We start from the raw sequence: 24,531 nt of genomic DNA, 5'->3' as shown, positions 1-24,531 counted from the left end.
TGTTTTATTGGAGTAAATAAGTGAATGGATAATGTTGACTGAATAGCTTGAGTAAAATCATTGATATCCTAATAGATCGATCCCCTTTAAACATCTAAGGAAACTCAGATTACATGTGCTACTTCACCAGAAGCTGAGTAGGAAAAAGGGACCTTTGACAAAGAAACATCTTTTCACTGACTTCAAGCAAACAGTAATGATAATCAGTAGATGTAAAATGGATCAAATATACCTGAATTTTTTTGCTTCTAACAAGGGCAATCAATTTATATCCATAGAGAAAAAAAATATAAAACAAAGCAATTTTGTCTTTTGATTTGAGGAACATTTGAAGTGATTTTTTAAATGTATCCATAGAATTGTAGAATCTCCCAAATTTTTCATAGCATCATAAGATAATTAACAATCCAATACTATAATTTTTTATGTGAGAATGAGGTCAAATGTGCCATTTCTCTAAATTTGATTCAGTAGGCTTTACCTATTTACTTTGAATGTTTGAATCCACAATTAGTTTGGGTGTAAAAAAATAGTCTTCCTAGAAACTATATCATAACTGGGCTTTTGCCTTGAAATAGCAGGAAGTAGGAAAGGGTCCTGACTTAAGCTGAGCAAGGAAGTAACTTAAGAATGAGTCAAAAATTGTTATCAAGGAGATCTAGAAGTGGGGAAGATCTAGAAGTCAGTGAATAAAAGGATATCGGAGAATAGGACATAAGAACAGAGAGTTGGTCTCATGTTCAAGTGGTATCCATGCCCCTCATCATCTGCTCCTATGTCAGAGAGCCAGGCAAAAACCTACAAAGATGGATAAATTAGTAGTAGTCTCTCGGAAGCCGAGAATGACATTCAAAGATACTTGTGTATGAAAGAGATTTAAGTGAAAAAGTCGATGCACAGAGACAGTCCCACTCTCTCGGCATTGGAAGCCTGGGTCCAGTGGCATGAAAAGTCGTTACACCTGGAGACTTCCTCTGCTGCATTGGATGGCCGTGTTGTTTTTTGTGCTCCAACAAGCCCTGAGAACTCCACAGTGCTTTGCTGCGTCGCCATCTCAGCCGTTAAACCTTCTTGTCAGTTTCTTCCGCCTGCTCCGCCGAAGCAGTCTTCACATGCTGGGTGAGCAAAGCCCTAGTTCACCAGGGGTCTGCGATGACCCGATGGCTACCCTCACAAGGTTAAGCCGGCCTGTCGAAGCCCTTGCCCCGGATGTGGCCGCTGCCACATGCTAGCAGCTACTGGGAGCCACAAATGAGAGCTGGGTGTCAGGTGGGGGTCAGAGGCTGGAGAGCTTCCCTAGGAGGGCACAACAAGCCCTCCATACCAAGGTGCTACCCCTCCTGAACACCCCATACACCCCGGATAAATTACATTAATTTATAGACCACATCTGTTGCCTCTCAAATTTAATCTATAAACTTGAATATTTAACATTATCCATTTGTTGGAGACAACACATTTTTAAGAGAGAAAAATATTTGGTTAATTGCCTATATTATTAGTATGCATTTTCAAAAAAAGTTTTTAAAATTGTTTATACTTATAAGATATAATTCTTCAAAATGTTATTTATACCAGAACTAATTTTGAGTTTCCTTCAAAGAAATAATATCTAAATATCCAATTATGTAGTAGTCTCTCGGTAACCGAGGATGACGATTGACTTTGTGCATTTTTGTGCACAAAGACACTTGTGCATGAAGATTTAAGTGGAAAAGTCTATGCACAGACACAGTCCCACTCTCTCGGCCCATTGGCATGAAAAGTCGTTACACCTGGAGACTTCCTCTGCTGCATTGGATGGCCGTGTTGTCTTTTGTGCTCCAACATGCCCTAAGCACTCCACAGTGCTTTGCTGCATCACCATCTCAGCCCTTGAACCTTCTTGTTGGTTTCTTCCACCTGTTCCGCCGAAGCAGTCTTCACATGCTGGGTGAGCAAAGCCCTGGTTCACCAGGGGTCGATGACCCGATGGCTACCCTCACAAGGTTTAGCCGGCCTGTCAAAGCCATTGCCCAGGGTGTGGCCGCTGCCGCATGCTAGCAGCTACTAGGAGCCACAAGTGAGAGCTGGGTGTCAGGTGAGGGTCAGTGGCTGGAGAGCTTAAGTTGCTCAACTATAAGAGAATAAGAAATGAAGAAATGTGGATTGAGAGTCAAAGAGCAAATGTTTTTTTTTTAAGTGCTTCAGGTAATGAAACGTTCTTAAAATTAATTAGTTCCATCAGAAATCTATTCTCAGGAGCAACCTACTGCAATATTATAATTAGACAGTTAGTGAGATGGTAATTCAGATTCATCCTAATTATGCCTAATTATTAATCAAGAAAGCTAACAAGAATGACAAACCTAGTTGCATTTTAATAAATCTATGAGTTCATATATTGTACCATACTCAAATATGTGCCATATTTAAGTGTTCACCAGCAATCTTGACAGTAGAAGAACTCAAAACATTTTCCAGGTTGTAGGAGGGGTTCCCCTAAAACCCTAGGCTTCAATCTACATTTTGAGCAAAATGACAAAACTGATATATACCTAAAAGTAATCAGTAGTTTTGTCATGATTATTTAAGATCGAGATTGGTCATTATAACTAATCAATTTTGCTATTTATAGTGGCTTCATTTACATTATCTCAGGCTTTATATATCTTGTTTTTCTGATTCTGCTTTGCTTGATCTGCCTTGTTCCATTTTAATTTGATTGTATTTTTAGTTTTATCAATTATTAAGAATTTTAAAATTGAGCCATTACTTCCTCTCCTGAACAAATTTAAAAGTAAAGTTCTTTGCATAGTTGCATAGTTAGACAAAACAAATCCAAACATCAACCTTATCCAAAAATATTTTATCTCTAAGGCATGTAGGTGGCTCAGTGAATTGAGAGCCAGGGCAGGAGTTCCTAGATTGAAATCTGGCTTCCTGCCCTTTGTGACACTGGGCAAGCCACTTAACAGCTATTGCCTAGACTTAACCACTTTTCTGCCTTAGAACCAATACACAGTATTGATTCTAAGATAGAAGATAAGAGATTTTAAAAAATGTTTCTCTCTTTATATATTTTAAAATCATAATTTCTGTTAGAAGATGAGTGATATGTTTCAACTCCATCCTTTTGGACTAATTTATCATCATGTTGATTAGTTCTAAAGTCTTTCTAATATATATATATATATATATGTATATACATATATGTATACATATATAATATCATTATATAAATTGTACTAGTTCTGCTCACTTCACCCTGCATTTTTATAATTTATTTTTTGCCAATTACACGTAATAACAAATTTACACATAAGTTTTCTGAATTTATATGGTCCAAATTGTCTCCCTCCCTTCTTCCTTTCCCCTATCCTGGAGCTGGCAAGCAATTCAATCTGAATTACTCATGTATTATCATACAAAGCATATTTGGGGATTGTTTATTTTTGTAAGTGAATAATCTTATAAAACCTAAAACATATACCCAAATGAACAAGTGAGAAATCATATGCTTTCCTCTGCATTCCTAATCCAAAAGTTCTTTCTCCGAAGGTGGATGGCATTCTTTTTTCAATTCCCTCAGAATTGTTCTGGATCATTGTATTGCTGATAGTAGCTAAGTCACATTTGATCATTCCATAATATTGCTGTTACTGTATATAATAATCTCCTAGTTCTGCTTGTTTCACTCTGTATCAGTTCACATAGGTGTTTCCAACTCTTTTTGAAATCATCCTGTTTCTCATTCCTTAGAGTAGCACAATAGTATTCTATCACTATCATATACCATAATTTGTTCAGCCATTCCCAAAATGAGAGACAGACTGGTCCTTTCCCATTTTTTTTATCTCTTTGGAATACAGATCTAGGGTGGTATTACTAGGTCAAAGGTAATGCATCATTTTATAGCCCTTTGGACATAATTCCAAATTGCCCTCCAGATTCATTCTGCATTCTTAATTCATATAAATCTTTTCTATGACACAATAATATTCCATTAAATTTATATAACAAAATTTGTTTAGCCATTCTCTGAAAAGACTTACTTTCCATTTTGGGGTTACTAAGAAAATAACTGATATAAATATTTTTGTATAATTTCCTTTGTAATGCTAGGTCAAAGAATATGGACAATTTGGTAACTTTCTGAGCATAATTCCTTTTTCATTTTCCAGAGTGGCTAGATCATTTTGTATTTCCACCAGCAGTGTAGTAGTATACAGTTTCATGATATAGGAGCTTTTTTTTTTTTAAATCACAGCTCCTCCCATGTTTGTCATTTTCTTCTCTTGTCATATTTGTCAATCTGAACTGTTTGAAGTAAAATCTCAAAGTTGCTTCAATTTCAATTTCTCTACTATTATCTGAAGTGTTTTTTTTTTTACATAGTTGTTGATAGTTTATGTTTTTTCCTCTAAAAACTGCTTATTAAGTGTCCTTTGGCTACTTATCTGTTATTTATTTATTTTTAATATCAAACCCTTATCCTGTAATCAAAAAAAAATTTGATACAAAGATTTTTTTCCTGCTTATCTTCTTCCTTTCTTGTACATTAAAGTTGTCTGCAGAAGCTTTGTAGTTTCAAGTAATCCAGTTAACAATTTTTATCTTTTAATTGCCTCTACCCCTTGTTTGATTAGGAATGCATCTCTTACCCATAACTGTGAGAGGCATATGATCTCTTTCTCTTCAAAATTTTTTTATTCTTCTTGGATCTTTTATATTAAAGTCACATATAAACCATATGTAAAGTGTTGATCTAAGCCTAATTTCTGCCAGATTGCTTTCCAGGTTTTCCAACAGTTTTAATCAAATAGAAAGTTTTTCCCTGGTGAGAAGATTGAACTGCTCCCATATCATTTTCTTAGTTACTCTAGTTTCTTAGTTTCTCTAGTTACATTTATTCGGTTTGTCCTGTAAACTGCTTTTGCTCTGTTATTGCTTAAGTTGTGGGATTTTGTTTCTGGACTTCTTTTAGAGATTCAATTGGTCTATAATAGGCTAAGTTTAAAAATCCAGCTCTCTTGCTAATCATTGATCTATTCTTGCCTCAATGGATTTATATAACCTGGGGGAATGCCTATGAACACAAGGAAGCTGGGTTTAATATCTTCATACTACCAAGCTATCCTTCAGGGATATCTAGTTTGTTATCTTACACCTGTACAAAAATAATGAGTACTTCTTAGGGATGGGGGAAAAGACAGGATTGTCATTAGCCTCTTTAACAAAATCATAAACAATTTTGTTGTTTACTTTGCATTAGTTTTGCAACCAGTCATGTGTCCTCAAACCTTTGATATAAGCTACCTTGGTCTAAATTCTCCCAAACTTGTAAAAGGGTCTGTCCTTTTGATCAGAGCCTTTAACATAAATGGAGGCAAGTCATTGACCCATTTCTTGACAGGTAGCTGGTTCCCGCTAATAATGTTATCTTGCTTGGAAAATTGCCCCTGTTTATCCTTTCATTAAATTTCAGTCATGATACTAGGTATAATTTATGTTCCCCACTTTGTCAAACAGTGGTTTAGTGAGTTTTATTGATTCTGAAACTCCTTGTCCAAATCTGTACCATCAATCTTTAACCAATATGAGCTACCAACTGATTTTGATGATTGCTGCTTTATAATATAGTCCTAGGTCTGGAAGTGTAATTCCCTCTTCATTCTTACTGCTTTTCATCATTTTCCTTGCAATTCTTGACCTTTTGTTTTTCCAAATGAATTTTGTTATTATTTTATCAATCTCTGTAAAATATTCTCTTAATAATTTGATTGGTAGAGCATTAAAAATATAAATTAATTTTGATGGTACTGACATGTTTTTATTGGCATGGACAAGCCAAGAGCTCTGAATATTCCACTAGCGAATTAGGTTGTATTTAATTCTTTAAGGATTAAATCATTTTGTAATTGAATCTATATAAGTCTTTTGTGTGCTTAAGGAGGTTGATCTCTTGATATTTTATGCACAGTTATTTGAAGAGGAATTTTCCTTTCTATTATTGCTTGTGGCTTATAAAAATGCTGTTGATTTTGGAGATTTATTTTGGAGTCTGCAACTCTTCTGAAGCTGTTATTTGTCTCAGTATCTTTGCTGATTCCCAAAGGTTTTCCCAAGTAAACTACCATATCAACAAACAGGGATTTATCTCCTCCTTACCTATCTTAATTCCTTTAGTTCCTTTCTCTTACCTTATTACTATTACTAGCATTTCCAGAACTTTATAATGGGGGAAGTAGATTCCAATCATTTAATAGCATATGATACACAAGACATTTCTGCTGCCCTCTTTACCTTAATAATACACCTTGTAAGTTATCAGATGCAAGGATATTTTCCCCCATCTTTATCCTTTTTTTCCTGTTTCCAAAATACTCTGACAGATAAATTTAGAAAAACAAGTAAGTACTTAACAGGGTTTTTAATCCCCACTGACTATCTTTTTAATCTTCCATTATGGGGATATAAATGTGATGTTGGTAAGTACCTATAACTTTGTATTCTTTCTGCTATCTGAGGTGGTTAAATATTTAATTTGAATCACAGGTCACTATTAATCAGAAATTTCATTACCAATTTATAAATCAAAATTAAAACTAGAAGTGTGATAAACTCAATTATGGTCTTCATTTTATCAAAATAACTTTATTAGATATTCTGTACATAGACTCACTTGTTTTATTAAATTATTTAATCCCATTAGATCTCATTCACTTGGTCATTTTATGCATATGCTTTTAATCATTGTGTCTTTGAAGAAATGAAATATATTTGGTTAACCTGTATGAAAAATGGCATTACAATAACTTGTAAATGACAACTGAATTGCTATGTAGTAGTAAAAACTAACTTCTGTTTTAATGTATGTAAGCTGAGTATTTTATGAGAGAATCTTTTTAACTAAAGTGTTATTATGTAACTTATCATTTGAGCATGAACATATGCACACTATAATTACTAAAATGATTGGATTGAACTGGAGACAGTAAAAACAAAATGTCTGCAACCAAAACTGTGACAATTGTCAAATATAAAAATCTGTGATAAATCTATAAACTCCACTTTCCCTTCAATATAGCAAAGATTTTTACATAGATGTTCCTTTAGGCTGATATGAAGTTTAAAAAAAACAGTCTCAGTTTTTAAGCTAAATAGACATACAACTAATTATGTATGGCCCAGCTACAAAAATTTCTTAACTTAAAAAAATCTTCTTGGGAGCAGCCAGGTAGCTCAGTGGATTGAGAGCCTAGAGAGACCTAGAGGCTGGAGGTCCTAGGTTCAAATCTGGCCTCAGACACTTCCCAGTTGTGTGACTTTGGGCAAGTTGCTTGACTCCCATTGCCTAGCCCTTACCATTCTTCTGCCTTGGAACCACTACACAGTATTGATTCCAAGATGGAAGGTAAGGGTTTGTTTGTTTTTTAAATCTTATATAGTTATATAGTTATAAAGCTGGAATACAGACAACATGAACCCATTTAAGACAAATAGTCTGAATTAAAATAATCTAATAAAAATAATCTGAATTACTGATAAATAGTATTTACTATTTTTTCCAAAACCTAACCATCTTTTAAGATTAAATAAGAAATCATATCCAAACATCTTTTTTTCTATTTTAAATATTTTATTTTTCCTAATTACATATAAAAACAATTTTAACATTATTTAAAAATTTTTAAGTTTAAAATTTCTCCCTTCCTTCATCCTTCCTTCCCTCCTCTACCACTTTATTGAGAAGGCATGCAATTGAAAATGGTTTTATATATGTGTGTGTGTGTGCATTCATGTAAAACATTTCCATATTAAAGCATGTAAAAGAAAACATAAGCCAAAAAAAGAAAATCAATATAAATAAATGTTGGGATTTTTTTAAGTGTGCTTTGATCTACATTCAGTCTCCAGGAGTTCTCTCTCTAGAAGTGGGGATAGCATTATTCATCCTTTGGGATTGTCTTGGATCATTCTTTTGCTATGAAGCCAAGTCATGCACAGTTAATCATCTCATAGCTTACTATTATTATGTACACTGTCCTCCTTGTTCTGCTCACTTTATCTTGCATCAATTCATGTAAACTTTTCCAATTTTTTTAAAGCATTCTGGTTATAATTTTTATAATATAATAGCATTCTATCACAGTCATATATCAGAACTTTTTCAGCCATTCCCCAATTGTTGGACATCCCTTCAAATTCTAAATTCTTTGCCACCATAAAAAAAGCTACCATAAATATTTTTGTAAATATAAATCCTTTTTCCTTTAAATCTCTTTGGGGTATAGACCTAGTAGTGGCATTGCAGTATCAAAGAGTGTGTACAGTTTTACAATCCTTTGGGCATATTTCCAAATTTCTCTCCAGAATGGTTGGATCAGTTCATGATACCTCCAACAGTGTCACAGTTTTTCCCCTAATCCTCTCCAATATTTGTCATTCTCATTTTCTGTCATATTAGCCAAACTGATAGGTGTTTGATAGTACTTCAGCTTTGTTTTAATTTGCATTTCTGTAATCCATAGTAATTTAAAGCAGTTTTTCATATATGACTATGGCTTTGATTTCTTTATCTGAAAACTGCCTTTGTGTTTATGTTTATGTCCTTCGACTATCAACTGAACAATGACTTGTATTCTTATAAAGTTGATTCAATTCTCTATATGTTTCAGAAATGCCTTTATCAGTGAAACTTGCTTTTAACTTTTTTCACAGTTATAATTGTGTATTTCCATATATTCTCTATTTTCCATTTATCCTTCTCTCTCTCCTTTCACCCTGTCCCTCTTCAAAAGAATTTTGATTCTTACTACTACCACCCCCAAACTTCCCTCCCTTCCATCACCTCCATTACCTTTCTTTTATCCTGTTTCATTCCTACTTCTTCATAGGGTAAAATATATTTTTCTACCCAACTGAATGTCTTTGTTATTCTCTGTTTGGGCCAGTTCTGATGAGAGTAAGATTCAAGTATTGCCTGTCACCACTCCCATTTTCCCCTCCACTATATAAACTCTTGCAACTCTTATATGAAATAATTTACCCCATTCTATTTCCTTCTGCCTTCTCTGAGAGTATCTCTCTTTTTCAAATCTTCATTTTATTAGATATCATTCCATCATAGTCAACTCATACCAACACCCTCTGTCTATGTATACTTCTAACTTCCCTAATAAGACAAAGGTCTTAGTAATTTCAAGTATCCTATATAGAAATGTAAACAGTTTAACCTAATGAACTCCTTATGTTTTCTCTTTCCTATTTACTGTTTTAAACCTCTATCAAGTCTCATATTTGAAAGTCCGGTTTTCTCTTCTCTTTTTTTTTTTTCAAGAAGCCCTCAATTTCATTAATACCCATTTTCCCCTGAAGGATTATATAGTAGGGTCACTGTATTTTCAGTTTAGCATTCTGAGGTTTCAGTTATCTATAAAACAGTGAACTACATAAACAATGGAGTTTCATTCTCAGCATCATTCTGTCTCCAGGAGAGGTGTCTTCTGCTTTCACTTTCACTTTTTTTTTTAGGATTTTCTGTGTGAGGGCTAGGAATATGATCCTAGGGGTTTGGAGCAGGTAGAGAGAACACATATATATGGGGTCAGCAAGCCTGACACTATCCACTGCACCACCTAGCTGCTACTGAAACAAAATTAGATTACAGTATTTAAATTAATGTAGCCCAAGAAGTTTGTTACAATCTTGTTTTACTCATTATTATTTCATTTTGATGCTTTTTACAGAAGAGAATCCTCAAGAGCCATCAAAGAGAAGAATTAAAAAGCGGAAACCAAAGAATATTTTGCAACATCCCCATAATGTCCATGTAGAGCAAACAAAATTTGAGGAGAATGAGAGTCATTTACAAGAAAAATTACAGCCACAGCATACAGATGGTCCACAAATAAGCAAAAATAAAAAAAGGAAACTGAAAAAGAAACAGCAAAAAGAAAGGAAGAGAGCAGCTGGCTTACTAACAAAAGCAACTGGCATCAGTTTTACATACCAGCCTGAGAGCAACAGTGAAGGAGAAGATTTTAAAGATACCAATGAAAAGGCAGATGGCATCCTAGACTTCTTGCAAGCAACACAAGAAATTTATTTCTCTGACAGTATGTTCTCTCCTAGTTCATCTTTAGAATAATGGTACTGGCTGGAATTTGGAAAAATTGGCAGTGTTATTTATATGTTTCTCCATAGAATATTCAAAATACATAATATAAAGACAAATTTAGGATACTTTAATTCTTCCCAACATATTTTACCTTGGCTTGAGATGTTCCTTTTTATTTTTTTTAATGCTTACCTTCCATCTTAGAATCAATACTGTGTGTTGGTTCCAAGGCAGAAGAATGGTAAAGGCTAGGCAATTGGGGGTTAAGTGACTTGCCCAGGGTCACACAGCTAGGAAATGTCTGAGGCCAGATTTGAACCTAGCACCTCCTGTCTCTAGGCCTGGCTCCCAATCCACTGAACTACCTAGCTTCCCCCTTTGAGATATTCCTAATGGATTAAATTGCAGTCAGTCTCATCAAGTTCTTAAGAAGTATCATATTTATGAAACAAATTAATAACTTTTTAAAGATATTAAGATAGATGGTCATTAACTATGCTTCTATATGAAAAGTAAATAGATTAGAGAATTTGGAAAATTTTTATTCCCCAAAATTCACTGGAAGTAAAAGTACTAATTGTTTATTTCTTTCTCTACCTACTTAATTTTTTTTTTAGCATTCCTTTATCAACCATTTGCGGTATGCAAAAGAGTATCTAATCTATAATAGGTAGGAGGTAAAAAGTAAAATTTTATTATTTTTAATACTAATGACAATGCCTTACATTTGCATTAGTCTTTAAATCCCTGCTTTTGGTGATGTTTTAAAAAGGTGGCCTTTAGGAGCCAATATGGGTTTGCAAAGAGAAAGATGTGCCAAATTAAATATATTTCTTTTTTTGATAATTATGAGAATGAGAGTATGTTATTAGAATGATATATCTTGATTAGAAGACCATCAGACTTAAATGATATCATTGTAGACAACATGAAGATTCAGAGATGAAATGGTAGACATTAGATAGATTTAGCACTTTAAACAACCAAACTGTTGGTCAATAAATAATTGTTATCCTAGAATGAGTCCCCCATGATTTATCCTAATTCAGCATTTTTATCAATATACCATAGAAGGCCTGTTTATCAAGTTTGTGTATTCTGTAAAACTGAGAATAATGCCTAAAGTTGATTGAAAAATTCAATGGATTTGCACTTTTCATATACATACATGCTCTAAGAGACTAATGAACTTAAATTTTTGTTTTTGGCACTAATGTGATTTGGCATATTTTACCCAGTAACTCACATGGGGCCTTCATTATAAACAGAAGCCTAAATTTATTAATTAAGCAAAATTAAAATATAAATGATTGCATCTGGGAAATAAACTAAGAGTCTAATATGCAAATTATTATTCATTAAAAATGAAAATTAACTCAGATAACTATTTTTCAAAAGTTACTCTTAAATTTTTCCTTTTCAAATCAACTAACAATATAGCTAAGCAGTATGCAAAAAAGGAAAACAGACAGAGAATGAGAGAAGAGATTCATGTGTATGCATAAATGTATATAGTTAAGCAAAAAAGAAGTTGATACTATAGCTTTTGAGGAACATATTTCTAGAATAACAACCTAGAGCAGTAACTGGATAACTTTCCTAGGATCTTATTGTACTGTCCTTGTTAGGTACATTAAAACTACTGGTAGACTATCTTTTTTTAACCATTATTTAATTTTGGGTAGGCATAGTGTTTTTCTGAGATTAATAACTCTATACTCTGTCTGATGTTTATGGTCTTAGCAGATCTGTTCTTAGAGAAGGATATTTTGTTACCCAGTCTTCAGAAGGATAGACCTTACTCAAAAGGAATAGAATAAGTTAAGTGGATGGAGATGAAGTATTTATATGATACTTTATATTAAGATATACACAAAGAAAGTAGGTAGGTGGCTCAGTGGATTGAAAGCCAGGCCTAGAGATGGGAGACCCTCAGTTCAAATCTAGTCTCAGACCCTTGCTAGCTGTGTGACCCTGGGTAATTCTTACTTGGAACCTATATACAGTATTGACTCTAAGACAGAAGGTAAAGGTTTAAAAAAAAAGATACATGAAAAATGATTGGTAAAGATCAATGAAACAAAAATGAAAGGGTTATTATCACTGTAGTAGATTATAGAAAGGGGGAAGTAGGCATGACAGATGAAGTGATAGAGAAATTCACTTCTTTCCTTGCCTTGACAATAATTTGCTTATTTATTCCCCAGAAGTAGAAGTATTGAATCAAGGCTGGATAGCCATTTGTTAGAGATATAGAAATGCTATTTGGATTGGGAGAAAGGTTGAATTAGATGACCTGAAAAGAACCTTCGTATTCTGTCAACTTGTAGATAAACTGTGTCATAAAATACTCAAGTTATTTTTAGAGAATTTCTTGAATTTTCTTTTAGTATTCTCTTCATTTAAAATTTTATTTAGCTTCCCCATCCAACAGGGTCTTTTTTACTATCAAAACATGTAGTAATTATATGAAGGTTTATCAGAGATATCAGATGAGAAGGAAACTTGAGGCCCAGAAAGATTACAGATAGTGCAGAGCTAGCATTCAAACCCAAGGCCTTTCGAGCCAAAGCCAACATTCTTTCATTGTAAATGAAGGTAATTGTTTCACTGTTGTTCTCTTTCCAATTTCTTTCCAGAAATGCTACAGGAATTGATAAGAGAATACTTGCTAGATTGAACTATAAAAAAGACATCTTAAAATAGGCTTTGAAATAAAATGTCCTTGCCTTATCACTTCTAGCCTCCTCCACATTCCTAGAGCCTACACACTTTCTCCTCCTTTCCTAGTGAGATGCAGTTGTCTGTAATGGTTGCATTCCTTTGGCAAACCACCAAAAAAGGAGAAAGTCTCAGTAGTGGTATATAGCTTGTCCATGGTGGTCCAGATGTGCACTTGAAAAACTAACTTTCCAACAAATGCCAGTGGCACATGTGCCTAAAGTTTTGTATTTTTTCTCAGCTGATAGCTGGAATCATATGCCTGGGAATAGCCAAGCTCCTTTCTGAAGCAGCAACCTGGAACAGAGGGAACTTCGTCTATTCTTAGGTGAGTAGATCTGGCTCTGCTGAGAAATGACATAGGTACACATTTCTCAGATTCTGTATTTTACAACTGATAGTTCAATTTCCAGAGTCATGATAGTCTCCTTCCAGAGTCATGATAGTCTCCCTCTCATTAACACCAACACATTTCACAGATATGGGCTTTTTCAGTTATCTTCCATAACAAGATAATGTGCTATATAAATTGACTGGTTTTGTTTTAATTTAACTTGCTTTAAAAACTCTAAACATATGAAAATAAAAACTTATAATTTAGATATAGGGTGAGTCTTCACATTGCAAAAAATTCTTTAGTTCTCAAAAAATTCAGCAAAAACTTTTTTTTAAAATAAAGTCAACTTACAATACCTTTAACTACTTAAGTATGTAGCATAAGTGTTATTTTGTCAATCATTAATTACTTCGCAGAAATTTATAAAGGCAACCATTCCATTTTTTGACACATAAATTATTAGGAAATTCTTCCTAATACCATAGTAAAAATGTATTCCCCTATAACTTCTATCTTCTGAAACAACACAATAAATTTACTCCCTCTTCCATAGACTCGTTGACTATTAGAGTTGGAAGTGATTTTTTTTGTCAGACACTCCTACCATTTGATTAGAGATGAAGATTTAATGGCCAGAAGGTAGAGTAAGTAATGTGTTCAACTAAGTTATTAAAGAAATACTATCCATTGCCTGACTGATATTCAAGAAATGCCAAAGATGAGAGCGCAAACAGTAGAGACCACTTGATCACAGTCATCATTAATAATATGTCTATAAAACAGGATCAAGACAGATAGGACAGAGACTGGAAGAACTGGGACAAGCATCAAAAATCATGAGTCAGAATTAAAAAATATAGAAAGTTCAGTTATACATGGGGAAGATGTCTTATGACACAATAAAGAATATGGGTGATGCCAGCTCTACCAACCTTTGCTTCTAAAAGGAGGTCTATTTCTAGGACCAGGACTCAGACGCCTCTTCCCTCCTAGAGGATTTCCCAAGAGACAAACTGATTTAGTAGTGTGCCAACTATGAGATATTCTCACCAGCATAGGATTATGGTTTTCAATGGATTCCCACATTCCAGGCCATACCCTTCTCAATCAAAATAGGCAATTAGTCAGTAAACATTAAACAACTACTCCTTGCCAGATTTGTGCCAAGTGCTGAGGATACAAAGAAGGCATAAGACACCTGCCCTTAAGGGGTTTGCAATCTAATGAGGGAACAGAACACACAAAAAGAGACAGGAAAGGGGAAAGTACCCCCAACACTAGGATGAGACGAAGTCAGATATATCCCAGGGTAGTGCAGCCAGGTGAAGAATGAAGAAATGTTCTGAGCTTAGTTACTTCCTTAAATGGAGTTTTTAGAGTTCATATCTTCATTAACAAAAGGTAGCAATGAAGTAGAGTACCAAGACTTGTGGGATCTTAGAGGAGGATGAGGTATACTGCAGATGCTCCCATGTCAGTCATTAAAGACAACTCTGATAACAGATTATTCTTATCTGTCAATCAAATGAGGAGTACAGAAGGCCAAGAAACATGGGGATGGAGCTCAGGGTTATGCAGTGTCCAGTGACAGATGGGTAATTGTGAAATTATAGGTTAAAACTGAAGAATGATCAGTGTATGGATTACAGCTGGAATATGCTATATACCTAGTCACCTACCTACAGTGATTTCCTGGAAGTTCGGTGTCAGTGAACCTTTTTGCATGGCTTGATTTCTTATGGTGCGCATTGGTTATTGTGTATTTAGTAGTACAAGGTATAGAATATGTTGTTTGTATAAAAAAAAAGGATATTCTAACTGTGGGAATAGAGATAGCTATTATTATAGCTATTTATAACCTCCATTTTCTCTCCCTGCTCTCTGACAGCAAACATATTCAGGTCTCGAGCACTGGGTTTAGCAAATAATCTTTAGTAAACCCCAAAGTCTTTTCTCAGTCTTTCCCCTCTTTCATTTTCCTGTATGTAGTATTTGATACCATTTGACTACCCATTCCCACTTAGTAGACTCTTTCCTCATTTTCCATGACACTCCTCTCTCATGTTTCTACTAAGCATTACTTAATTTCCTTCATTGCTTTATCTTCTTCCTCCTTCCCCAAGAGTGTCTCTTCACCAAGACTATGTCCTGGGCCCTCTCCCCCAATCTCATTCACTATTATAGTTTCAGTTATCACCTCTTTATAATTAGTTTTGAAACATATACATAGAAAATCCAGAATTCTCACCTGAGGAACAGAATTGTCTAGTCTCTTAGATCAGAAAGGATCTCACAGAAATCCAGTCCAATCCATATGGATTCACAAAGAACAATTCATGTTAAATTAATGTAATTCCCTTTATAATTGAGACTAGTTACAAACAAATCAGAGAACTCATAGCTAATGCATCTTGATTTAATCCAAGTATTTAATATGAAAAGTCATAAAAGTTTTGTGGACAAGATGGAAAAATGTAGACTAGATGACAGTATAGTTATAGGTGAATTCATAGTTTGTTTGACTGAACCCAAAAAGAGTTTGCTGTACCTTTTCTTTATATTGCTGGGTTTTCAATTGCATAGCTCCTTCCTAGGATATCACATTTTGAAAACCAGTCCAAATATATGAATGATTACTAAAATTATATTTATGAACCATTTTTCACAAATATCTTTATTTTATATAAAGTGAAGTTCAACTATACTAATATAATCTTTTCTTTTGAATCCTAATTTTTTAAAATAAGCATTTGTGATGAAACCACTTTTAAATAATTTATAATTAAAATTACGCAAAAGATATAGTAGTTTCACTATCTGTAGTTTTGACTTTGTCTTTTAATTCTACTAACTTGTTCTTTTTTATTTTTTTTTTGGAACACTTCTTTTATCTTTGATTTGACCATCCTATCACCAAAACTCTTCATATGTTTTTCAAATACAGTGTATTATAGTTGGGAAGATGCTTGCACATGTCTGTTATTAACTCCATTCAGAGTAATAAACATGCCTATGTAGTGAAAGTCAATCGCTATTTTTGTTCTTATTCAGCTTTCTATTTATGTATCTATGTATGTGTGTGTGTTTATATGTGTGTTTGCACATGCCTGTGTCCTACCATCCAGCTCATTTGTCAGAGTACATTAGTTCAGGGAGATAACATGGTATAGTCAGCTGATTTGCTGTCAAGCCCTAGATTCCTGATGCAGGTTTGTTCTGTCCATGTTAAAGAGTTAATGTGAAAATGAAATGAAATTTTGTACATAAAAGTACCACTATAAAATTATATGTAAATAGAAGGTGGCATTATTAACATTCTTTTTATAACATTGAACATCTTAAACACTGTTTCCATACAGGATTCTTCTTGTGTCATCTAAAATTAATAAGTTTAAAAACATCATAAAAGTTAAAATATTATTGAATAAAATGCTAAATGGTCTTGCCTTATTTTCTTTAGGTAATTCTAAATCTTCTGGTTCGACTGCCTGCTGGGAAACTATCCAGGAGATTTTGAAACATCTTGAATTTCATCGCATATCTTCTGAAGATATTATACTTTTGCACCAAATGAAAACTCTGGTACTTTTACAAGATGCTGAAAGATTGAAGGGTGCTTTGGAACTATTCCAAGAAGAATGCATGATGCCTTCTGGTATGTGCTACAATTTATTAATCATACTGTTTATGTTTTTCTCAAGATTTACCTCAAAAAAAAGCTAAAAAAAAAAGAGAAAATAATAATGCATTAGGATATGTGATAATATACATGTGGTTTGATTGAATAACATAGTCTCCAAAGAAACACAACTTTCTTTGGTTTCCTAATTGCTTTTTAAAGTTTATGGAACAATATATAACCACTCCAATTCTCCAACTTGTGGTTAATTTAGAGAATGGTTATAAACCCCAAAGGAAGTACTTCATAGTTTTATCTAGAGTAGGAAAACTCATCTTTTCCTCTCCTTTCCCTTTATCTGCTCTATTAAAATAAAAGTAGTTAGACTTTTTGTATCCTTCAATTCTAGAAACCAAAACAAAAAATTAAGATAACCAAGATTTAATGTTAACTTTCATTTAAAATATTAAGTACTTATTATATTAGCATTATGGTATGCCTAAGGGGAAATGCAGAAAAGTATACACATAGGTTCTGCCCTCAGGGAGTATAGAGTCTAATTGGAGAGAACTGAATACTAAGGATAGCTCTTTTTGTGGTGACAAAGAATTGGGAATTGAGAGGATACCCATCAATTAGAGAATGACTGAATAGATTATGTTCTATGAATGTGCTAGACTATTATTGTGCTATAAGAAATGATGATGGGAATGGTTTCAGAAAAATCTGGGAAAATGTATAAGAACTGATGCAAAGTAAAGTGAGCAGAACCAAGAGAACATTGTATATAGTACAGTAATAATAGCAATAATGAACAACTATGAAAGACTTGGTAATTGAGCGATATAGTGATCCATCAGAACTCCAAAGGATTCATGATTTAAAATGCTTTCCACCTCCAGGGATAGAACTGATGTTCTTAAAGTACAAAATGAAACAAATTTTTATTCTTTTCTTTATTCTCCTCTTTGGGGGGGGGGGTCATTGGGGTTGGGAAGGAATAGCTAACACAGAGATATGCTCTACATGACTTCTTATATATGGTAGGTATCATTTCTAGCCTCAATGAGTAGGGGAGAGGTAAAGGGATGGAGAGAACTTGGAATTGAAAATAAAAATTAAATAATTTTAAAATACTAATGCTAGACATAAATGATAATAATGCGATAAATGTCATAAGCTTCTATGTAATTGAATATCAAATTAATAGTACAAGTAATATGTGTTATGAATTTATAAATTTGAGAGATCATTGGTTTGGTCTAATTCAGAAAGGGAAAATTTTCTATTTAATTTAAAGTCATTTGTACATATACTTTAGAATTAATATCAAACACACCTAGACTAGTAACACTAATAGAAGGATTACTGGCTCTGTAGTCACTGGACCTAGGATCAAATCTTACAGCTGCTACATAACTATTTATAGAATGTTGGGCAAGTCACTTATCTCCCAAGATTTCAGTTTCATCAGCCATAAAATAAGGAGGTTGACGGCTTCTAAGGTATCATTCAGCTTTAGATCTATGATCTCTTTCATGATCCCTTGTCTATTTTTTGTCTTTTGAGTGTCTTGCTTTTTGAAGTACATTACAAATGGATAATTGTAATAAAGGTTAATCTTAAAACTGACAAAAAGTCAGTTTTATGATACATATATCTTTTTCAGAGTATAAGTTGAGAAAGGTTATGGATACAGTCTAGAAGCAACATCATATATTTTTAAAATAATGAAAAGGAATCATTTTTAATCATATTCTCACATATGTGTTTCTTTAGATATACATGTACACACACTTGGTCTTTGAGCTTTGTTTATATCCAAGTGTTTTATTTGGTATGAAACAAAAATGCCTTACCTGACTTCACCCATTGAAATTCTCAGATAGGAATGCCTCTAAGGTGTGCCTCATTTTATGTAACAGGCAGAAATATAGATCAATTTAAAAAACCTTACCTTCTATCTTAGTATGAATTCCAAAACAGAAAAGTTGCAAGAACTGGGCAATGGGGATTAAGTGACTTGCTCAAGATCACAAAACTAGGAAGAATCTGAGACCACATTTGAACCCAGGTCCTCCTAACTCCAGGGCTGGCTCTCTATCCACTGTGCTGCCTAGCTGCCCCAGTAGATAGATTTCTTAAAACCTTCATATCAATCAAATGATTGTACTTCAATACTGGAAATGATGTATATTTTTAGAATTATGGGTTTTCCCTTCACCAGTGCTATGGCAGGCCATCTTAATGAGTTGTTTTGGCTAAAAATAAAGTCATGGCTTCATAAGTGACCAAATTTCTGGTGATGCAGCTCTTTACACTTCAACTATATCCTCATTCCACTACTGATCCTGAACATGGAGTATTTCCAACTTAGCAGGATCTGCCAGAGCTTATGGTGTATTATGGTTTAGGAACCTAGGGTTATTTCTACATCACAGGGAGGTATTAGAAAAGAACTTTAATGAAGGCTATGTACCTGATAGGTTGTATGCAAAACAGTGTTTTTTTGTTGTTCTCCTTTTAAAATATATATCGAAACTTACTACTTAAAGGATTCTTCATGTAAATTCTTTTGAAATACAATTGTTAAAAAAAATTAATTAAATATAAACATCTCCTATTAAAGTCCCATTCCACTCTTCTCGGGATAGAGATCTCTTCTAGCAGAGCATAAACTCTGAGAGCTCATGCCTGGTTAAAGGCTACAAGGAAGACTTAGAGCAAGGTGGTTGAAATATTGTATCAATTGCCCTCACTATGACCTCCTTAAAACCTTAAGAAATGTGACAAATAAAATAATGAACATAACAGCAAGAAGAGGAAAAAAGATACAATTCCCTTCAAGGTAAATCCTCTAGAAGAAAAAATAATAATAACAAGACCATATTGTAGATCACATCATTTTACCCATCATTACCTACTAGTTACCTACATATATTAAGCCCATGTTTTAAATTCCACACTGAACTCTGCATAGTTAAATGGTATCAGTCTATCAGTTGCAGCCTTTTGTTGTCTCTCCTTAGCAGTGATTCAGCTAGATTGCTTCCCTGTCTTCCCATATCACCTTTGTTCTGTCCCAGTAATTCAGAGAGCAAGCTGCCAAAGAGTAAAGAAATTATCAGCAGTGTAGGGCAGATCACAGTTCTATATAGAACTACAGTCTCTAGAAGAAAGAACAAATGAGATGTGGGATATAAACTTTCCCCCCAGTCAGCAACCCAAAATTAGTTAAAAGACAACAAATGAAACACATGAAAGAAAATATCCCAGCTATTAGAAGTAAAGGAAGAAGATTTCTAGAAAAGTTCCTGGATTGAGAAGGTATCTAAGTCTCCTCATTCTTTTCCAAATACCCCACCTTTAATTATGAGCATGGAATTTAGAAGGAACATATTAAAATATAAGCATGAATGAGAGAATTGGTTCTATGGTATAATTGAAGGAGAAATAGTATGGAAAGGGATGTGTGTGTGTGTGTGTGTGTGTGTGTGTGTGTGTGTGTGTGATTTAAAGACTCTACAAATGAAATATTATACAAATTAGAGAGGAAGAAGTGGAAGAAGTAGCATTCTGTCCTTTTTATAGTTTCCAAAAGGAGTGAGAAAATATAATAAAAAATAAACTCAGAGAATAAGATCAGGAAAATAGAAGGGACTATAAAAGAGACTATAGGAGGAGATAGATCAGACTAGTATAATCAAAAATAAACTTTAGGGTCTAAGTACAGATTCAAAATAGGAGGAAAAATAATAAAAATAAATTGAACAAAATATAAGCTTAACTTTAAATATAAGTGGATTGAACTCATCAGTAAAATGAAAGAAAATAGAATATAGAATAAGAAAGCCAGTGCAATAATATGCTGCATACAAAATACTTATTACAAATTATAAAGAATACCAAAAAGCTTAATATAAAATATTTAGTACAAATTTGCCACAGGCAAGGTCGAGACTCACTTGCAACTCCAGGGGTTTCCGATAGGTGGCGAACGATCAGTCTAGAATATAGCAAATGGAAGACAGCTGTATATTTTATAGGCATGCTTTGCACCTGATAGCTGCTCTACCATCCCCAGGCCTGGTGTTTATTTTTATACCCATTTTTTGGCATGCATATACATTAAATAACACACATGTCTAAATAGAAATATTTGGAAAAGTGATACATTAACTTTTAATAAATCACTTGATTAACATTCTATATTCTTGTATTGTGATTATAGAATCTTGACAGAATAAAGGTTTCACACAAGATAAATGATTTTGTCACAGATGGCTTAATTTTCTCATCACCCTGTGAGGAGCTTGAGCTTACAAACAATCAAGAAAATTTACTTAGTACTTTTAATAAAAAGAAATAATCAGAAGTTCTTAAAGACAATTCAACAATCATATCATTGAGGTTGAGAGGTACTAAGAACACAATTCAGATTTAATATTAGAATGATCATTTTTCAGGGTTTAATAGGGAGTTTCTTAAGGGGAAGAATCAAGTCACTGAGGCATAAAGTTTGGTGTACCTGTACATTTTGTATGGGTCTTTATGATTGATTTGTATGCTGACTTGATGAGAATAAGTTTCTGTGAGTGGGAAAGTTCTGAGCTTGGCTTGTTGCTACAGTTTTACTGGGAATTATGTTCCTAAGTAAAAGTTAACCCATGGTAGTCTTTTGGGCTTGGGTTTGAGGGTCTAATCTTTTGGTGATGTTTTGGAGAATTAGGGGACAGGTATTTTGATCTTGCATTATTCCTTCTGAGACTGGGAGGAACAGTAATCATGTCAATTCCATAGATAACGGATATTAATGAAAGAGGTCATGCAAGGGGGACTGAGTGGGCAATCATATCTTGCCAAAGGCCACTCTGTGGCCTCCTTAGCTACCACAAGTGACTTTGTCAAGACATCGTGGCCTGATGGATCCCAGCACAAATTATAAAGTAGTTTGAAATATTCATAACTATACTTTGTTGTTGCAAAAAATTGGAAACAAAAGATTATGCCCATCAGTTCAGGAATACCAATAGCTAAAAAAAACCAACAAACTATGGAATCTCATTATAATGGCATATCAATATTCAGTTAAAAATTACAAGTATATAAAATTCAGAAAAAGTAGCATTTTTTCAAAAACTTACAAATTTAAATGATCAGAACCAATCAAATACACTGACTACCATGTAGATGAAAAGATCACTAAAGCTGGACTCTGAGTAATTTTAAAACTAATAAAGATACAGATAATAAAACATACCTTCTTACTGAGATACAGGGGCCTGTTTGGGAAGATACAGTCACTGTAATCAGGCATTTGTATTTAATTACTTTTCTTTGGCAAAAGGGGAGTGGAGTTCTAATCTGGAATGGAGATAGGTTTTTCCTCAATAAATGGCTGTTATATAAGGATAAAAGTCATCAGTGAGATATATTTCAAAAGCTAATAAAATAAAAGGTAAAGATACATTTTTGGGGTTCAAGCATGTTTAGAAAAGAGAATTTGCAGTAATTAAAAGAACCCAGTGACACAAATCAACTACTAATGATCATTTTATAGAGTTTTCTGGGGGACAAAAAAGTTAAATGACTTGCCCAGAGTTACACAGGCAGTATACCTGAGAGATAGGATTTCAACAAAGGTGTTCAGACTCCAAGGCCAGCCCCTACAAATTGAAAATTTGAAGTTGGAATAAAATGCACAGTAAGGCCTCCTTAACCATGGCTTCACTTCTACTTTTTGCTGTTTGTGTCAACCCAAAGTGCTAGAGGTCTGCCCACAAAGGGCCAATAGTCTACTTGTGGCAGTGGTCTGCCTCACAGCAGCATTCTCTTCTGCTTTATTTTTGGTTTTGTTTTATTTTGTTGTTTTTTGAAGATTTGGGGAGTTGGGGAAGAGAAGGCCATGGAGTGCCTTGAAAGGCAGAAACAGGAAGATAAAGCACATTTATATGGGGATCAGCAGGAGTTAACTTATATCCATGGTATCAACCATCCATAGTAGGTATTAAATGTATCTAAATATGGAGGGCCCTACTGTATTATGCTTATGTTCACTTTCCCAAAAAGGCAAGAATTGCAATTGTGATTTCAGTAAGGCAAAACCAAAATTTATCATGTCAGGAGAAGTAAACAGGAAAATTGTATTATGCATAAAGGCACCAAAGAAAAAAAAATTTATTTTTATATGTTTTGTATGCATTTTTAATAGTATAGTATCCAAGTTCCTAAAAGAAACACTAGACAAATTACAAAATGATGCTTTAATATTCTTCTGTCAGAATAAGTAAACCTAAGAAAAAGATGAACAAGTTAAAATGTAGATTCAAAAAGAGTGTTGGGAAAATTAGAATTGAGATACTTTGGCCAATTTCTTTTTAAAGATATTTTATTTTAGAATTACTTGTAATAACAATTTTCTACATAAGTTTTCTGAAGTTATAAGATCCAAATTGTCTCCCTCTCTCTTTTCCCTCCCCTCCCCTGAGATGGTAAGCAATTGGATATAGATTATTCTTGTATCAAAATATATTTCCATATTGTTCATTTTAAGAGATTACACATATGAAAACTAAAATGAAAAATAGTGAGCTTTGATCTGCATTCCCCAACATCTTTCTGTAGATGCAGATAGCATTCTTTGTCACAAATCCCTCAGAATTGTCTTGTATCATTGTATTGCTGAGAGTAGCCAAGTCTATTACATATGATTGCCCCACAATGTTTTGGATACCCTGTATAATGTGTTCCTGGTTCTATTTATTTCATTGTGCATCAGTTCATGTAGGTCTTTCCAAATCTTTCCAAAATCATGCTTTTCATCATTCCTTAGAGCATAGTATTCCATCACTATTTTATACCACAATTTGTTCAGCCATTCCCCAACTAAGGGATATCATCTTAGTTTCCAATTCTTTGCCACCACAAAAAGCACAACTATAAATATTTTTGTACAAACAGATCCTTTCCCATTTAAAAAAAAATCTCTTTGGGATACAGACCAAGGAGTGGTATTACCAGATCAAAGATATGCATTGTTTTATAGCCCTTAGGGCATAATTCCAAATTGCCCTCCAGAATGATTGGATCAGTTCACAACTCTATCAGCAATGCATTAGTGTCCCAATTTTGCCACATTTCCTCCAACATTTACCACTTTACTGTCATATTTTTGGCAATTTCTATATGAGAATATTATAGAATATACATTTTTATTAGCATCAGAGGGATCATTCCCAAAAATTGATCAAATTCTAGAGCACAAAGAAGTCATAAATGTGAAAAAAAAACAGAAATAATAAACACATCCTCTTACAAACCATATCCCAATAAAAATGGCCATCAATAAAGGCACCAGGAGCAAAAGAAATAAGCCTGAATGGAAAATAAATAACAATATCCTAAATAATGAATGGGTAAGGGCATCTAGGTGGTTTAGTGGATACAGTTCCAGACCTGGAGGAAGGAGGCCCTTAGTTCAAATTTGGCCTCAAACACTTCTAGTTGTGTGACCCTGGGCAAGACATTTAATTCCAATTTCCTAATCTTTACCATTCTTCTGCCTTGAAACTGATACTTAGTATCAATTTTAAAACAAGCTAAGGTTTTAAAAATAAATAAATAATGAATGAGTCAAAGAACATAAAAGCAATTAACATCTACAAAAGTATTTTAATAAGAAATGGTGGCGATAAGGACCAAACTTGTGGCATCATTGATCTAAGGAACTCCCACATTGTGGGAGTTCCTGTG

At 33.8% G+C, this 24,531-nt stretch overlaps 1 protein-coding gene across 3 annotated transcripts in view; it reads left to right on the top strand.

Annotated features, from left to right (window-relative positions):
- Positions 1-24,531, top strand: part of ERICH1 (glutamate rich 1) — a 114,514-nt gene that overhangs the window by 79,361 nt on the left and 10,622 nt on the right. For 2 of the 3 annotated variants that reach the window (XM_007476215.3, XM_056813394.1), the window contains 2 exons: positions 9,732-10,100; positions 16,621-16,815. In XM_007476215.3, coding sequence (XP_007476277.2) covers positions 9,732-10,100; positions 16,621-16,815 — 564 coding nt within the window. Of the gene's footprint in view, positions 1-9,731; positions 10,101-13,064; positions 13,152-16,620; positions 16,816-24,531 lie in introns of those variants that run through there. The other variant, XM_056813395.1, reaches the window with a different exon arrangement.

The sequence above is a fragment of the Monodelphis domestica genome, chromosome 1 (assembly GCF_027887165.1).
Source record: "Monodelphis domestica isolate mMonDom1 chromosome 1, mMonDom1.pri, whole genome shotgun sequence".
Classification (NCBI taxonomy): domain Eukaryota; kingdom Metazoa; phylum Chordata; class Mammalia; order Didelphimorphia; family Didelphidae; genus Monodelphis; species Monodelphis domestica.
Note: the sequence above shows the minus strand (reverse complement) of the source record. Positions and strands in the feature narration are given on the sequence as shown.